The sequence below is a fragment of the Odocoileus virginianus genome, chromosome 8, assembly GCF_023699985.2.
Source record: "Odocoileus virginianus isolate 20LAN1187 ecotype Illinois chromosome 8, Ovbor_1.2, whole genome shotgun sequence".
In the NCBI taxonomy this organism is placed as follows: Eukaryota; Metazoa; Chordata; class Mammalia; order Artiodactyla; family Cervidae; genus Odocoileus; species Odocoileus virginianus.
In genome coordinates, this window is record NC_069681.1 from 37,778,994 (window position 1) to 37,798,353 (window position 19,360).

Here is a 19,360-nt window from a genome sequence, read left to right on the forward strand (position 1 = left end):
TTGTTCCTTTATGACTTTTATGTGATATTCGGATTTTTAGAATATCTACTAAATCTTTCATTGATAAACATGCAAATGTCATAAAGAAATACTTCCTATAGTAACAGAGTGATGAGATAATTTGTCAGTCTAAGAAGTATCACTCAAGCAAAGAGGTCAAATTTTAGGTGGATTAACACCCCCAGTTATTGGTTTATAAGTGATGCCAAACAAATGGAAAATGTGAACCCTAACTCAGAGTCTTCCTGAAAGTAAGAGGGCACCACTGCATTTTCTTTTTTAAGAACTTCAGCTAAAAGTAAAAGAAGATTTTAAATTTATTTATAAGTCATTAATTCTGTCTCTTCCTTCTCCCTTGACTGATTTGGACACTCAGAAGGGAGACAGTTTTATGAATGCTGCCCATCTCATCTTAGTTATTTTTTTCAAGGTATTCTGAAAATAATTTTTTTCAATTAATGATAAAGAGTTTACTGTAAATTGAGGAAAGTTCATCAGAAATTAATGCTGATTGGGACACCTAAAAAGCAAAGCAGCTCTACCAATATAACATCAGTAGTGTCTGAAGATGAAGCACTTTATCTCTCAAAGGTTAAGGAATCATGGTATATAAAACTCTAGAAAAGAAGGGAATATATATACATATACATATATATATTTAATATACATACATATATATTTAAAATAGTGACTGATTCACGTTGATGTATCACAGAGACCACTGCAACATTATAAAACAATTATCCTCTAGTTAAAACAAAAAAACAAACAAGAATTCTTGAAAATAATCAGCAGTATGTTGCTTTTGTTAAAAAAAGAAAACAGCTTTGATCCTGGAATAGACAACTAAGGAGGGCATACCTTATGAAAACTGTGAAGAAATAACCCAGTTATGTTTGATGTTGATAGTATCTCTGTTAGGACACAAGTGTGTCTCATCACACAGAAAACCAAGATTCAGAAATCTGGGTGTCAGCAGCCTGTGCATCAGGAATCACATGATTCAATCCTGACTGTGGAGACAGCTCACATGTCCATTTCCTGGGGCCTTGCATTAGGTGAACAGGCTCCCCCTTTACTTCCTTTTCTGCTGGTCCTGCTCTAGTGAAAGCTCTTCTCCATCTGTTGATTGCACTTCAGTGTCTCTTCCAGTCCACACCAGCCTTTCTTTTTGAAAAGTAGGAAGGTTCTACAAAGTATGGAGACAATCTGACATCTCACAATCTCCTGTGAGGGGCATTGGCACCTGGCTAGTAGATACAGTATATATAGTAGGTTACTCTGAAATCATGATAATAGAAATGGTTGTCTTATAAATTCAGATTATTACTTCCAGTTTTGCTGTAGCTTATTACTTCCCCAAGCTCAAAAACAATCTCAGGCATTTTGTACTGAGATATATAGTTTTCAATAGTATTATTCTCTCTGCTTTCCTTAAATTATACCTTTTAAAATGCCTTCCACAGTTTACATTATGATGTTATGGTATCTTGGAGCCAGTTAATTGCTAGAAGAATATATTTTTTTACACTTCCATTTAGTAAGAAAATAGTATTATATATAAATCATCTGTATGGATTTGTTTCCTAATTTATAGGAACAGATGTCACAAGATAAGATGCACTTATAACTTCATTCATACATCCAACAAATATTATTGAGAGACCTTTAGACAGGCATAGTTGCAGATTCTAGGATTATCACAGTCATCAAAATTGATCAAGTCTCTACCATTTAGCTTAAACTCTTGTGGAGAAGAGGGAAAACCAGTCAATGCATGTGTAATAAATTCTCAGTGCTGATACATGTGAAAAAGAAAATAAAGCAGAACATGAAGAGAGGCCAACTGACAGCATTATTAATAATGGACAATATCTGTTGATTTCTTTGTATCAACCACTACAAATTCTATACATACTGACTCATTTTATACTCTGACAATGTTAGCAAGTACATATCTTTATTATTTCATCTTCATGTTAGTCTCATTATCACAGTCTGAGAAAGCAGTGTTTACTGGAAAACATTTTCACCTCACAAAAGCCTCAGCCTTTGTAGGCCAAAGTGGAAAACCTGAAGGAAAGTAAAAAACCAAAAAACAACCCCCCAAAAAAAACAGATTAGTGATGAGATATCATCCAAATTGAGAGCAAGTGTGAGATTATTTCTTTAAAGTTAAGACATCAGTCTTATGAAAGACCAATTTTATGTACAAAGATTACTAATGTCAGCTCAGAAGGAAAAGTGATAAAAGCTTTGCCACTGTCACACCTTTGATTAGTCCCATCACTGGGTGCAGATGTATGAATTTGTTTCATAGATAGAATACTAAGTCCTCTTGCTTGTAATGGAGGAAAAGGGGTGACTGAGCTGACATCTTCCATTTTATAATTTTCACTGTAAGCACTTGTATCACAATCGAAATCTTACCCTTTAGATTCTGTAAATATCAATACCATACTTAATCCCTAAATGAGAATTCCCTCTTTCTGAGCTTGAACTCCATCAGGAGCATAATTCAGGATCATATTCATAGAAATATTCCAGCATTTAGGATACCATGAAAATGTTGCCCTTTCACCCCTGCTACTGCTGCTGCTAAGTCACTTCAGTCGTGTCCGACTCTGTGCAACCCCGCAGATGGCAGCCCACCAGGCTCCCCCGTCCCTGGGATTCTCCAGGCAAGAACACTGGAGTGGGTTGCCGTTTCCTTCTCGAATGCATGAAAGTGAAAAATGAAAGTGAAGTCGCTCAGTCGTGTCCGACTCTTTGCGACCCCCTGGACTGCAGCCTACCAGGCTCCTCCATCCATGGAATTTTCCAGGCAAGAGTACTGGAGTGGGGTGCCATGCCTTCTCCACTTTCACCCCTAGTGTATTGTTATTTGACACTAATTCTGGGTCCCTGCTCACTGGTCATCACTCATCACTCTGTTGGTCTCTTAATCTGAAGTATATTTACTTTTTGTTCTTTAACTTCAAGCATAGTCTGGGTTTGGTTCTTATTCCACAGTATTTATCCAAAATAAATATTTGTTGAAATGACTCCTACCAAGGCCTTCAGATTATCTCTGGCAGTTAAAAGTTTGTTTATTTAATCTTATGATTACAATTTTAAAATTTTTTTTCATTGAAGGATAATTGCTTTACAGAAGTTTATGGTTTTCTGTCGTACATCAATAAGAATCAGCCATAGGTACACTCATGTCCCCTCCCTCCCAAACCTCTCTCCCACCCTTCAGCCTGTTACAGAGCCCCTGTTTGCGTTCCCTGAGTCATACAGCAAATTCCCACTGGTTATCTATTTTACATATGGTATTGTAAACTTCTATGTTACTCTCTCCATACAACTCCCCTTCTTCTTCTTCCTCTCCCCCCATGTCCATAGGTCTGTTCTCTATGTCTGTTTCTCTAAACCTAGAGCCTATTATACAGAATGATTACAATTTTTTGACAGTAGATTAATATAAACACCACCCATACCCATGGTCTGGGGGAAATAAGATGTTATATTGTGTCCTGTTTTTCCTGAGTTTTCTCACTGTGAAACATTTATGACATTGAAGAAAATGCAGTTGACTGGTAAAATAGCTATGGGATTAAATTCGGGAAGGAACCAAAGCCAAAATAGGCTCCAGGTTTAATAATATATGAGGTACAGTTTGACATTGTTTGAATTTGTATTTTTTTAAACCTTTAGATCTTCCAAAATGGTAAAGTACTGATAAGATTATATCTTTAGAGAACCATACTTCCTGCAATAATTTTGTTAGAAAATTTTTTCCCTTAGTGTACTAACACCTAGGCAAAATATGCTTTGGGAAACTGTAAAAATCCTTTTAACTTTTCTGTTTCGATCAGATTGGGAGAAATAGCTTCATTTCTTGAGAGACTTCCTTAACTAATCCCTGGTGGGATTTCTGATGGATGTCCTGTGGCAGGGATGGCGGGCACTGAGATCTTTCTGTCCTGAGTTGACTCCACCATCTTTCTCAGTGAATGCTCCTGGGAAGGAGCTCTCCCCATCAGGTGGCTGTACATGTAAGATACATAAGAAGTCCTGAGGACGTCAAAACTCTAACGTAAGAGGCTTATCTCCTTCAGCAGAAATTTGTGTAGGAAAATGTTCTTTCTGTATCCCAGGTACAACTTAAAGAAACCATCGAAGGTCTTCCTGGTAAAATGGATACTGATTTAGCAGAAACAGGATCAAATTTGAGTGTTGGACAGAGACAACTGGTGTGTCTTGCCAGGGTTATTCTCAAGAAAAATCAGATATTGATTATTGACAAAGCCACATCAAATGTGGATCCAAGGTAAGACACTGAGGTCCATGAAACCTGGAATTTTTATTTTAACTGTGGTAAATGGAAAATGCTTGATGCTGCTTAAAAATATTTCTAAATGTTCTCTTTGTCCAAAAGGTATCTCTTGATAAGATTAATTCTAGAAAACAAAGAAAGAGACTAAAGCATGTTATATAGTATTAATATTGTTATGAGACTTCCTAAGAGAGCAAAATTCCTAAATCTAGCTTCTCATAATTTCAAGCTTTCAAGGGAAGAATATTTCCCATTGCTTTATGAAAACTGTTAAATTTGTAAGCAGATTTTTTATACTTAGTTTTTTAGAAACAAGATTAAGTCATAAAGCATGGATTTTTAAAAATCATCATCATTATATATGATATTTTTAAGTATTAAGTCTGCTTTTCCTGTCTTTACTAACTAAATGGAACTTCTTTGATTCCAGAACTGATGAGTTAGTTAAAAAAACAATCCATGAGAAATTTGCCCAGTGCATTGTGGTAACCATCACACACAGATTGAGCACTGTTATTGACAGTGACATGATAATGGTAAGACCCTTACCTGTGGAATTTCAGTTATTTCCATTTTCATTCAATTTTGCAATATATCTTTTCTTGTTAAACTTTATAGGAACCTCTAATAAGTTAACTTTCTCTTAATTTTTCTCCATTCCTGATAATAACTTAACTTATACCTTTAGAATGTGCTATTAAATAATATATCCAATAATTTCATATTTTCATATTAAAAGTTTATTTACACTCATTTTTCTTAAAGATGGCCAACCATGAGAATATTCCAAATCCAAGATAAATCTCCATATTTCATAGTAGTAGAACATGGTCATTTTTTACTATGCCACAGTTGTTTCATTATTTTTAGATTCCCATAACTAAAAAATGAGACCTTTGGGAATCCCCTGGCTCTCCAGTGATCAGGACTTCATGCTCTCACTGCCAAGGGCCAAGGTTTAATCCCTGGTTGGAGAACTAAGATCCCACAAGCCACATGGCATGGCAGATTTTTTAAAAAATAGTCTTTTATTTAGATTACCAGGATGCTGTTGACTAAAGTTGAAAAATTTCTTAACTGTGGCTGTCAGAGGGGATTCCATGAGAAGAAAGGGCCTGGTGAGAAAAACAAAGTATTTTCACAGAAAGCACTTAATAAAGGAAATATGTCACACAGCAATTGGAGGGCTAGATATATTAGAAACACAGGGTTAATCATTTTAGCAGGCAGATACTGTGTCCTCGGACAGATCTCCAGACCCAAGTATCCAAGAGAGGCCCTAAAGAGTCGGTGCTCAGACCTCCACGGAGCAGTCACTGCACAGGTGCTGTGATATTTGTGAGGGAGCAGGATGGGGCTGGTTCTCCACGTGCTAATGGAACCCTGGAGTCAGGTCCCACTGTTGAGGTGATGCTGTAGGATTAGCAGAAACTAGACAGTCTGTTTCTGGAGAAGTCAATAGCACCCCACTCCAGTACTCTTGCCTAGTAAATCCCACGGATGGAGGAGCCTGGTAAGCTGTGGTCCATGGGGTCGCTAAGAGTTGGACACGACTGAGTAACTTCAGTTTTACTTTCCACTTCATGCGTTGGAGAAGGAAATGGCAACCCACTCCAGTGTTCTTGCCTGGAGAATCCCAGGGACAGGGGAGCCTGGTGGGCTGCCGTCTATGGAGTCGCACAGAACTGGACACGACTGGAGCGATTTAGCAGCAGCAGCAGACAGTCTGTTTGCTCTGTGACTCCCTCTACTGCTCTCTACTGGTAGGATCTAACAAAGAGCCGGCTGGCCAAAAGTGAAAGTGAAAGCAACTGGGTCATGTCTGACTCTTTGTGACCCCATGGACTGTACTGTCTATAGACTTCTCTAGGTCAGAATACTGAAGGGGGTAGCCTTTCCCTTCTCCAGGGGGTTTTCCCAACCTAGGATTGAACCTAAGTCTTCTGCATTGCAGGCTGATTCTTTACCTACTGAGCCACAAGGGAAGCCCAAGAATCCTGGAATGGATAGCCTATCCCTTCTCCACGGGATCTTCCCAGCCCAGGAATTGAACCAAGGTCTCCTGCACTGCAGGCAGATTCTTTACCAAATAAGCTATCAGGGGCAAAGTGTTTCTGAAATGTGATTTGCAAAGAGCCAGCCTCTGCATCACTAAAGAGCGTAGAAAGAAAGTTAGGTCAGGGCTGAGAGACTGTAGATAAACAACTAGCAAGTCTCTTACATAGTAGATCTGGACTCAGCACACAGAGCAGGATCCAAGCTTTGGTGTTTGGATATCTGTCTAGTATCTTTGCTGCAATTTTGATTTGTTCTTTCTTCCTCAGAAATTTAGTATTTCCTTCCTTAGCTTTGTTTTCCTCCTTCCTCCCTCCCTTCCTTTTTCCTCTCTTTTTTCTACCTCTCTCTTTTTCTTTTCCATCTGTTGCTGAATTTCAATAAATCTTAGGATGTGGATTTATAAAATGACAAGGAAAACCATTCCTCAGAGAGAAATCTTTGGCTGCAAATAAGCCCTAAGTAATTCAAGTTGTTTTCAAGCTAATTCCCAGCCTGTGGAAACAAGCTGATATTACTCATTTTACAGATGCTAACTACTGTCACAAGATCCTGCAGTACCCAGTGTTGCTGATTAGAGATGAAGTAAATAGATAAAGAAGGCCTGCACAGTGCTTAAGAGGCAGCAGAGTTAACTTTTATTTCAGTGGTCTATACTAAACAGGTCAGTCAGTATATACTAAACAGGTAATAATCAGTAACAAATGGTCAATAATACTCAAACTTCCTTATGTCCAGGGATAATGGAGCTGCCTCTTTTGATTTCTTGAGCAGTTCCTGGAATATCACCTCCCTCCCTACTCTGCATGCATTGTCAGGTGGGATCACCAGTGGGTACACTGAGTAGATACCAGATTGACAGCACCGAGGCAGTGCCTGTGGCCTCACTCCTCTGAGGTGGATGTACTTAGGGGTGAACTTTGGTAAGGCAGAGGACAAACGTGGGGCATCAGCAACCAGCGGGATGCCTAGGCTCCAAGCAGTGTCTGGTCACCTGAACTAAAACAACTCAGTCAGAAGCAGGCCTCTCCTGCAGAGTTTTGTGAGGGACCTGGTGACATTCCATGATTTTAGGACAGTGACTTTGAAATGCCAACACTTTGCTTAGCATCAAGCATCCTTAGTCCTTTGTTTTTGTTCTTAAATGCTAATTGGAAAAGTAAACTTTGACTTCTACTCTTTACCTGTCACTTTGTTATTCTCATGCCTCAGCCTTATATTTTGCAGTTCAGTTCAGTTCAGTCACTCAGCCATGTCCAATTCTTTGTGACCCCATGAACTGCAGCACGCCATGCCTCCCTGCCCATCACCAACTCCTGGAGTCCACCCAAACCCATGTCCATTGAGTCAGTGATGCCATCCAACCATCACATACTCTGTCGTCCCCTACTCTTCCTACCCTCAATCTTTCCCAGCATCAGGGTCTTTTCCAGTGAGTCAGCTCTTCACATCAGGTGCCCAAAGTATTGGAGTTTCAGCTTCAACCTCAGTCCTTCCAATGAACACCCAGGACTGATCTCCTTTAGGATGGACTGGTTGCAGTCCAAGGGACTCTCAAGATTCTTCTCCAACACCACAGTTCAAAAGCATCAAATTTTTGGCACTCAGCTTTCGTTATAGTCCAACTCTCACATCCATACATGACCACTGGAAAAACCATAGCCTTGAGTAGACAGACCTTTGTTGGCAATGTAATGTCTCTGCTTTTTAATATGCTGTCTAGGTTGGTCATAGCTTTCCTTCCAAGGAATGAACGTCTTTTAATTTCATGGTTGCAATCACCATCTGCAGTGATTTTGGAGCCCAGAAAAATGAAGTCTGACACTGTTTCCACTGTTTCCCCATCTATTTCCCATGAAGTGATGGGACCAGATGCCATGATCTTAGTTTTCTGAATGTTGAGCTTTAAGCAAACTTTGTCACTCTCCTCTTTCAGTTTCATCAAGAGGCTCTTTAGTTCTTCTTCACTTTCTGCCATAAGGGTGGTATCATCTGCATATCTGAGGTTATTGATATTTCTCCTGGCAATCTTGATTCAAACTTGTGCTTCCTCCAACCCAGCATTTCTCATTATGTACTCTGCATATAAGTTAAATAAGCAGAGTGACAATATATAGCCTTGATGTACTCCTTTTCCTATTTGGAACCAGTCTGTTGTTCCATATCCAGTTCTAACTGTTGCTTCCTGACCTGCATACAGATTTCTCAAAACTCAGGTCAGGTGGTCTGATATTCCCATCTCTTTCAGAATTTTCCACAGTTTATTGTTATCCACACAGTCAAAGGCTTTGGCATAGTCAATAAAGCAAAAATAGATATTTTTCTGGAACTCTCTTTCTTTTTTGATGATCCACTGGATGTTGGCAATTTGATCTCTGGTTCCTCTGCCTTTTCGAAAACCAGCTTGAACACCTGAAAGTTCACGGTTCATGTATTGCTGAAGCCTGGCTTGGAGAACTTTAAACATTACTTTACTAGTGTGTGAGATGAGTGCAATTGTGCAGTAGTTTGAGCATTCTCTGGCATTGCCTTTCTTTGGGATTGGAATGAAAACTGACCTTTTCCAGTCCTGTGGCCACTCCTGAGTTTTCCAAATTTGCTAGCATATTGAGTGCAGCACTCTCCCAGCATCATGTTTTAGGATTTGAAATGACTCAACTGGTATTCCATCACCTCCACTAGTTTTGTTCGTAGTGATGCTTCCTAAGGCAACTGTCCTCCAGAAGCATACTTCTTCCACAAGGAATGAATGATGCTGTGAAATTTCCCTTTTAAAACCCTTTGTCAAGCTTTAGAGGCAGCAACAGAAAGATGACTTGATCTGTAGTGCGAATAAATTCTTTGCTTCTAAATGTACCCTGGAGGTACATTTTTGGGTTTTGGTATTACACCTTTCATGAAAGGAGCTTCCTGTTGCTACCTAATTCTTATACATGCTGTCACCTTGGAATGTAGCCTCTCTGGTGGCTCAGATGGTAAAGAATCTGCCTGCAGTGCAGGAGACCTGGGTTTGATTTCTGGTTCAGGAATATCCCCTAGAGAAGGGAATGGCAACCCTATCCAGTGTTCTTGCCCGGAAGATCCCATGGACAGAGGAGCCTGTTGTGCTACAGTCCATGTGGTCACAAGGAGTTGGACACAACTGAACAACTAATGCTTTCACTTTGGAGTGTATGATTGGTTAAGGAAACAGTAAAAAAAGGACAGCATTTGGCAGACGTGTCAGCTGCTTAGTTCTAAGTCTTTATCTATCAGTGCTTGATCCATAGTTGTAAATGTCTAGTTCATAAGTATCTCCTTAATCAATCATCTTTGTTGCCATTATCAAAATATGTCTATGTGTTTAATGTTTTACTTACCAGTCAGTTCAGTTCAGTTCAGTTGCTCAGTCGTGTCTGACTCTTTGCAACCCCATGGAGTGCAGCACGTCAGGCCTCCCTGTCCATCACCAACTCCAGGCATTTACTCAAACTCATGTCCATTGAGTTGGTGATGTGACCTCAGATTTAAGTCCTTAACCTAGTTTTACAAAACAATTTACAGCCCGTCCCTCCCTACCTTTCCAGTTCTGTCCCTCTCTGCTCCCCCTCCTTCCTTCACAGCTGAAACCACACTGACGGTCTTTCAGATCTCCAAATGCAGTCCCTTACAGTGTGGCCTTTCTCAACTGTTGGTGGCTTAGACTAATGCCCCTGCAGTGGAAATTGTGAGATGGCTGGATTTGGGATAGTCAATGAAGTGGAGCCACGTGATGGACTGAACATGGGATCTAAGGAAAGAGAAGGGAAATACAAGGGTTCTCTTTGGAGCCTGTGATGAAGACCTTGTTTTCCATGATGACCTTGCCCTTCACTGTGGAGCTGACCTTCCTATTCCTGTTTTGGGAGACCTTTAGTTTAAGGCTCTCTGGTCAAGGTCATCAGTGATGTCACAAGGAGATTCCAGGAGAAGATGTAAACCTGGCCACTTGTTTACATCTTGGTCTGATCTGGTTGTAGCTGCTGCCTCCTCTGGTAGGAAGAGCAACAAGAGATATGCATCCTCCAGCTTCAGGGCTGGAGAATTGTCCTCTGTTCTACACCCACCCCAGCTGTAAACCTTGTATTTTTTTCTAAAGCTTTGGATTACCAGTCGACTTTCAATCAGCAAAAACACCATAAGTATTGTTCTTTCTCAAAACTTTGACTTGCGAGGCATCTGTTTTTCTTGATTGCTTTAGAAATACAGGAATATGGGGGATGGATAAATTAGGAATTTGGGATTAATAGATACCCACTACTACATATAAACACAGGACCTACTCTATAGCACAAGTAAGTATTTTCAATATCTTGTAATAACTTGTAATAGATAAAAATCTGAAAAAATATATAATCTCTCTATATATATTTATATATGTACAACTGATTCACTTTGCTGTGTACTTGAAACATTATATATCAGCTATACTTCAGATTAAAAAAGAATAAAAAGAAATATAGGCATATCTCGTTTGACTGCACTTCACAGATACTGTCACAACCCTACATCAAGTAAGTCTATTGGTGCCATTTTTTAAAAACAACATTTGCTCACCCCAAGTCTCTGTGTCACATTTTGCTAATTCTTATAATATTTCAAAGTTTTTCACTATCATTACTTTTTTATGGTGATCTGTGACCAGTGAACTTTAATGTTACTACTGTAACTTAATAAAGGCTCAGATGATGTTTCGCATTGTTGAGCAGTAGAATATTTTTAAATTAAGGTCTGCACATTGTTATTTTCAGTCACAATGCTATTACACACTTGATAGGCTACAGTGTGGTATAAATTTAACTTCTTTATGCTCTGGGAAACCAGGAAATTTATGCAACTCTTTATTGTGATATTCACTTCATTGTGGTGTTCTGAAACTGAGCCCGCAATATCTGCAAGTTTCCTTTCCAGAAATCAAGTGATTATCTGTTCCAAAAGCTTTGAGGACATAAGTTAAGTCAATGAGCTGTAAAGCCTAATAATGGTCGACAGGGCAGGCAGCCAGGTTGGGGGAGTGATTGGGTAAGTGACAGATGCTGATGAAGGGCATAATCCACAGTGTTGTCCCTATGGTCATATATTTCCAAGTGCTCTTGTTGTTGTGCAGTCACTCAGTTGTGTCTGACTGCCAGCCCATGGACTGTAGCACTCCAGGCTTCCCTGTCCTTCACTATCTCCCACAGTGTGCTCAAACTCATGTACCTCAAGTCAGTGATGCCATCCAACCATCTCATCCTCTGTCATCCCCTTCTCCTGTTGCCCTCAATCTTTTCCAACATCAGGGTCTTTTCTAACGAGTCAGCTTTTTGTATCAGGTGGCCAGGTATTGGAGTTTTAGCTTCAACATCAGTCCTTCCAATGAATATTCAGGGTTGATTTCCTTTAGGAAATCATTGAATAGTTGATCTCCTTGCAGTCCAAGGGACTCTCAAGAGTCTTCTCCAGCACCAGAGTTTGAAAGCATCAATTCTTGTGCACTCAAGTCTTCTTTATGGTCCAACTCTCACATCTGTACATGACTACTGGACAAACCATAGATTTGACTATATGGAATCTTGTCAGCAAAGTGATGCCTCTGCTTTTGAACACACTGTCTAGATTTGTCATAACTTTTCTTCCAAGGAGCAAGCGTCTTTTAATTTCATGGCTGCAGTCACCATCTGCAGTGATTTTGGAGCCCCAGAAAATAAAATCTGTCACTTTTTCCATTGCTTCCCCATCTATTTGCTATGAAGTGACGGGACCAGATGCCATGATCTTAGTTTCTTTTTTTTTTTCATTTATTTTTATTAGTTGGAGGCTAATTACTTTACAATATTGTAGTGGTTTTTGCCATACATTGACATGAATCAGCCATGGATTTACATGTGTTCCCCATCCCGATCCCCCTTCTTGCCTCCCTCTCCATCCCATCCCTCTGGGTCTTCCCAGTGCACCAGCCCTGAGCACTTGTCTCATACATCCAACCTGATGCTGGTGGGTGATCTGGGCTGGTGATCTGTTTCACCCTTGATAGTGTACTTGTTTCAATGCTATTCTCTCAGAACATCCCACCCTCACCTTCTCCCACAGAGTCCCAAAGTCTGTTTTGTACATCTGTGTCTCTTTTTCTGTTTTGCATATAGGGTTATTGTTACTATCTTTTAAAATTCCATATATATGCATTAGTATACTGTATTGGTGTTTATCTTTCTGGCTTACTTCACTCTGTATAATGGGCTCCAGTTTCATCCATCTCATTAGAACTGATTCAAATGAATTCTTTTTAATGGCTGAGTATTCTGTTGTGTATATGTAAAATAGCTTCCTTATCCATTCATCTGCTGATGGGCAACTAGGTTGCTTCCATGTCCTGGCTGTTATAAACAGTGCTGCGATGAACATTGGGGTACACGTGTCTCTTTCAGATCTGGTTTCCTCAGTGTGTATGCCCAGGAGTGAGATTGCTGGTTCATATGGCAGTTCTGTTTCCAGTTTTTTAAGGAATCTCCACACTGTTCTCCATAGTGGCTGTACTAGTTTGCATTCCCACCAACAGTGTAAGAGGGTTCCCTTTTCTCTACACCCTTTCCAGCATTTATTGCTTGTAGACTTTTGGATAGCAGCCATCCTGACTGGCATATAATGGTACCTCATTGTGGTTTTGATTTGCATTTCTCTGATAACGAGTGATGTTGAGCATCTTTTCATGTGTTTGTTAGCCATTCGTATGTTCTTTGGAGAAGTGTCTGTTTGGTTCTTTGGCCCATTTTTTGATTGGGTCATTTTTTTTTTTGGAATTGAGCTGCAGGAGTTGCTTGTATATTTTTGAGATTAATCCTTTGTCTGTTGCTTCATTTGCTATTATTTTCTCCCATTCTGAAGGCTGTCTTTTCACCTTGCTTATAGTTTCCTTTGTTGTGCAAAAGCTTTTAAGTTTAATTAGGTTCCACGTATTTATTTTTGCTTTTATTTCCAATATTCTGGGAGGTAGGTCATAGAGGATCCTGCTGTGATTTATGTCAGAGAGTGTTTTGCCTATGTTCTCCTCTAGGAGTTTTATAGTTTCTGGTCTTACATTTAGACCTTAAATCCACTTTGAGTTTATTTTGTGTATGGTGTTAGAAAGTGTTCTAGTTTCATTCTTTTACAAGTGGTTGACCAGTTTTCCTAGCACCACTTGTTAAAGAGGTTGTCTTTTTTCCATTGTATATCCTTGCCTCCTTTGTTGAAGATAAGGTGTCCGTAAGTACGTGGATTTATCTCTGGGCTTTCTATTTTGTTCCATTGATCTATATTTCTGTCTTTGTGCCAGTACCATACTGTGTTGATTACTGTGGCTTTGTAGTAGAGCCTGAAGTCGGGCTGGTTGATTCCTCCAGTTCCAGTCTTCTTTCTCAAGATTGCTTTGGCTATTCGAGGTTTTTTGTATTTCCATACAAATTGTGAAATTATTTGTTCTAGTTCTGTTAAGAATACCATTGGTAGCTTGATAGGGATTGTATTGAATCTATAGATTGCTTTGGTTACTATACTCATTTTCACAATATTGATTCTTCCAATCCATGAGCACGGTATATTTCTCCATCTATTTTTGTCCTCTTTGATTTCATTCATCAGTGTTTTATAGTTTTCTATATATAGGTCTTTTGTTTCTTTAGGTAGATATACCCCTAAGTATTTTACTCTTTTTCTTGCAATGGTGAATGGTATTGTTTCCTTAATTTATCTTTCTGTTTTCTCATTGTTAGTGTATAGGAATGCAAGGGATTTCTGTGTGTTAATTTTATATCCTTCAACATTACTGTATTCATTGATTAGCTCTAGTAATTTTCTGGTAGAGTCTTTAGGGTTCTATATGTAGAGACAGAGACTGGCTGAATGGATACAAAAGCAAGACCCCTGTATATGCTGTCTACAAGACCCACCCACCTCACAACAAGGGACACATACAGACTGAAAGCGAAGGGCTGGAAAAATATATTTCACGCAAATGGAGACCAAAAGAAAGCAGGAGTCGCAATACTCATATCAGAAAAAAATAGACTTTTAAATAAAAGCTGTGAAAAGAGACAAAGAAGGATACTACATAATGATCAAAGGATCAATACAAGAAGAAGATACAATTATAAATATATATGCATCCAACATAGGAGCACCGCAATATGTAAGGCAAATGCTAACAAGAATGAAAGGGGAAATTAACAATAACACAATAATAGTGGGAGACTTTAATACCCCACCCACACCTATGGATAGATCAACCGAATAGAAAATTAACAAGGAAACACAAACTTTAAATGACACAATGGATCAGCTAGACCTAATTGATATCTATAGGACATTTCACCCCAAATCAATCAATTTCACCTTTTCTCAAGCGCACACGGAACCTTCTCCAGAATAGATCACATCCTGGGCCATAAATCTAGCCTTGGGAAATTCAAAAAGATTGAAATCATTCCAGTCATCTTTTCTGACCACAATGCAGTAAGATTAGATCTCCATTACAGGAAAAAAACTATTAAAAATTCCAACATATGGAGGCTAAATAACATGCTTCTGAATAACCAACAAATCATAAAAGAAATAAAAAAAGAAATAAAAATATGCATATAAATGAATGAAAATGAAACACAACAACCCAAAAGCTATGGAACACTGTAAAAGCAGTGCTAAGGGGAAGGTTCATAGCACTACAGGCTTACCTCAAGAAACAAGAAAAAAGTCAAATAAATAACCTAACTCTACACCTAAAGCAAATAGAGAAGGAATAAATGAAGAACCCCAGGGTTAGTAGAAGGAAAGAAATCTTAAAAATTAGGGCAGAAATAAATGTAAAAGAAACAAAAGAGACAATAGAAGAAATCAACAAAGCTAAAACCTGGTTTTTTGAAAAGGTAAGTAAGATTGACAAACCATTAGCCACACTCATCAAGAAACAAAGGGAAAAGAACCAAATCAACAAAATATGAAATGAAAATGGAGAGATCACAACAGACAACTCTGAAATACAAAGGATCATGAGAGACTACTACCAGCAGCTCTATGCCAATAAAATGGACAACTTGAAAGAAATGGACAAATTCATAGAAAAGTGTAACCTTCCAAACTGAACCGGGAAGAAACAGAAGATCTTAACAGACCCATCACAAGCAAGGAAATCGAAACTGTAATCAGAAATCTTCCAGCAAACAAAAGCCCAGGACCAGATGGCTTCACAGCTAAATTCTACCAAAAATTTAGAGAAGAGCTAACACCTATCTTGCTCAAACTCTTCCAGAAAATTGCAGAAGAAGTCAAACTTCCAAACTCGTTCTGAGGCCACCATCACCCTAATACCAAAACCAGACAAAGATGCCACAATAAAACTACAGGCCAATATCACTGATGAACATAGGTGCAAAAATCCTTATCAAAATTCTAGCAAACAGAATCCAACAACATATTAAAAAGATCATACACCATGACCAAGTGGGCTTTATCCCAGGAATGCAAGGATTCTTTAATATCCGCAAATCAATCAATGTAATACACCACATTAACAAATTGAAAGATAAAAACCGTATGATTATCTCAATAGATGCAGAAAAAGCCTTTGACAAAATTCAACATCCATTTATGATAAAAACTCTCCAGAAAGCAGGAATAGAAGGAACATACCTCAACATAATAAAAGCTATATATGACAAACCCACAGTAAACATTATCCTCAGTGGTGAAAAATCAAAAGCATTTCCCTTAAAGTCAGGAACAAGACAAGGGTACCACTCTCACCACTGCTATTCAACATAGTTTTGGAAGTGTTGACCAGAGCAATCAGAACAGAAAAAGAAATAAAAGGAATCCAGATAGGAAAACAAGAATTAAAACTATCACTGTTTGCAGATCTTTGTTCTTTGAATGTTGAGTTTTAAGCCAGTTTTTTCACTTTCTTCTTTTACTTTCATCAAGTGGTTCTTTGGTTCATCTTTGTTTTCTGCAATTAGGGTAGTATCATCTGCATATCTGAGATTATTGATATTTCTCTCAACAATCTTGATTCTAGCTTGAGCTTCATCTGGCCAACATTTCACATGATGTGCTCTGCCTATTGGTTAAATAGCAGGGTGACAATATACAACCTTGAGATGCTCCTTTCCCAATTTGGAACCAGTTTGTTGTTCCATGTCCAATTCTGCCTGTTGCTTCTTGACCTGCATACAGGTTTCTTGGGAGGCAGGTAAGGCATTCCCATTTCTTTAAGAATTTTCCACAGTTTGTTGTGATACACACAGTCAAAAGCTTTAGTGTAGTCAAAGAAGCAGAAGTAGATGTTTTTCTGGATTCTTTTGCTTTTTCTATGATCCAGTGGATGTTAGCAATTTGATCTCTGGTTCCTCTGCCTTTTCTAAATCCAGCTTATACATCTGGAATTTCTTGGTTCATGTTCTGTTGAAGCCTGGCTTGGAAGATTTGGGGCATGACCTTGCTGGGATGTTAAATGAGTGCAATTGTGTGGTAGTTTGAGCATTCTTTGGCATTGCCCTTCTTTGAAATTGGAATGAAAACTGACCTTTTCCAGTCTGGTGGACACTGCCGAGTTGAGACATGCAAATCACAACTACAGTGATATCTGGTACCAGTCAGAATGATGATCATAAAAAAATCTACAAATAAATGCTAGAGAGGGTGTAGAGAAAAGGGAGCCCTCCTACGTTGTGAGTAAAATGTTAATTTGTGCAGACACTATTGAAAAACTGGAGGGATTTTCCTGGTGGTCTAGTAGTAAAGAGTCTGCCTTCCAATGTAGAGGACTTGGGTTCAATCCCTAGTGGGGGAACTAAAGTCCCACATGCTACAGGTGACTAAGCCCACATGCCACAACTACTGAGCTTGTGTATCACAACAAAGATCCCTCATACTACAACAAAGATTCCTCATACCACAACTAAGATCCCTCATGCCACAGCTAAGATCCCTCATGCCACAACTAAGACCCAGCACAGCAACAAAGAAATGAGTAAAAATTATGAAGGTTCCATACGAAGCTAAAAACAGCCCCTGTGTGATCCAACAATTCCACTCCCGGAATATACCCAGAGAAAAACATGGATACCTGCACCCCAGTGATCATTGAAACACTGTTACAATAGTTAAGACATGGAAGCAACCCAAATGTCAGTTGACCGATTAATGAATAAAGAAGATGTGAAACATACATACAATGAAATACTGTGCTGTGCTGTGCTTAGTCACTCAGTTGTATCCGACTTTTTGTGACCTCTTGGACTGTAGCCTGCCAGTCTCCTCTGTCCATGGGGATTCTCCCGGCAAGAATACTGGAGTGGGTTGCCATGCCCTCCTTCAGGGGATTTTCCCAACACAGGGATCAAACCCTGGCCTCCTGAATTGCAGCTAGATTCTTTACCGTCTGAGCCACCAGAGAAGCCCACAATGGACTATTACTTAGATATAAAAAATAATGAAATAATCCCATTTGTAGCAACATGGATGGACCAGGAGATGATCATATTAAATGAAGTAAGTCAGACAGAGAAAAACAAATATCATATAATATCGCTTACATGCAGAATCTTAAAAAAATAAAGTGATACAAATGAACTTATTTACAAAACAAAAACAGACTCACTAACATCAAGACCAGAGACCAAATTTATGGTTACCCAGGGGAATTGTGCAGGGAGGGATAGATTGAGAGTTTGGGACCGACATGCACATACTGCTCTATTTTAAACAGATGGCCAACAAGGACCTACTGTATAGCATAGGAAACTCTGTTCAATGTTCTATGATGACTTGAATGGGAAGAAGTTTTGAAAAAGAATGGAAACATGTATATATATATATCACTGATTCACTTTGCTGTAAACTTGAAACTACCACAACATTATTAATCAACCATATTCCAATGTAATAAAAAATTAAAAGTAAATATACTCCCATATAAAGTAAAAATTAAAAAGAAAATGAATCAAATTATTTTGCAATAGGTCCATTTAATTTTTATGTCTAAGAGAGCTACCTGGAAAATCTGCAGATGATACACAGGCCTCATAAACTGCTGGGGTCCAGCCTCAGTAGGATCCAGGGGTACCCTCAGGATGAACGGCGTCGGGGGAGAGAGAGAGAGAGAGAGAGAGACCAGACTGGGGTGTGCAGCAGGGTCTGGCGGTGCTTTATTTTTCACCATAGCTTTTATATCTTAAGTTAGTACATTTCTAAGGGGAGGTGAAAGATAAGCATACAGAGTTAGTTTAACATTACATCAGTTTGCCCTTTATGAAACCAGGATGTTTTCTGCATACTTTCTTTGTTTATGAGAGTCTTTTTCCATAGTAGATTTTTGTACATTATCTTCTGGCCTTGGGGCCTATTGACATTTTATGACCTAGGTGAATGCAAAGCTCTTTTCCATAATCTGTTCTTTATTGTTCTATGTTGCTTTGAGCTTAACAGAAAACAGAAAAGTTGCAGTCTCATGGTACAGCAGGTTTCAACATAGTAGAAATACAATCCTGTTAGCACAAAGGTCAGTCTTTTTGCAGAAGTTATCAGCTAAATTTATTTAAAAGGTTTATCACACAAAGACTCTGCGACTCTGGTGAGGCAGCCCCTGTTCAGCACTCCTGGTTAAAATTAGCAATCATCTTATTGTTTCCACACCAGAGCTAAACTCTTATTTTTCTAAATCTTTAACTATATTAACAATAGTTTCCACTGGACAACCTCAGCACATTAAGAGCAAAAAACAGCAAGCAAACGTTGATCCAATAACCACTTTTAGAATGATATTTTTGTGTTCTCTAATAGGGCTTCCTCACCCCCCGAAGGGCTCTGTGCCTATTAGGGCCTTTTGTGTGATCAGGTTCTTTATGCTGTTCATGATTAAAGTGTTGTGAGCAGTCATGTGCATTAGTACACATTTGCCAAGCAGACTAGAATGCCAGTAAAGGGGTCTAGATTCAAAGACTCCTTCCATCCTAG

The 19,360-nt window shown here is 38.9% G+C and overlaps 1 protein-coding gene across 1 annotated transcript in view; it reads left to right on the forward strand.

Moving 5' to 3' along the window:
* LOC110127204 (ATP-binding cassette sub-family C member 4-like) overlaps nt 1–19,360 on the forward strand; it is a 209,737-nt gene that overhangs the window by 168,457 nt on the left and 21,920 nt on the right. The window contains 2 exon segments of the mRNA XM_020877316.2: nt 4,143–4,315; nt 4,752–4,857. Of these exon segments, the coding sequence (XP_020732975.2) occupies nt 4,143–4,315; nt 4,752–4,857 (279 nt within the window).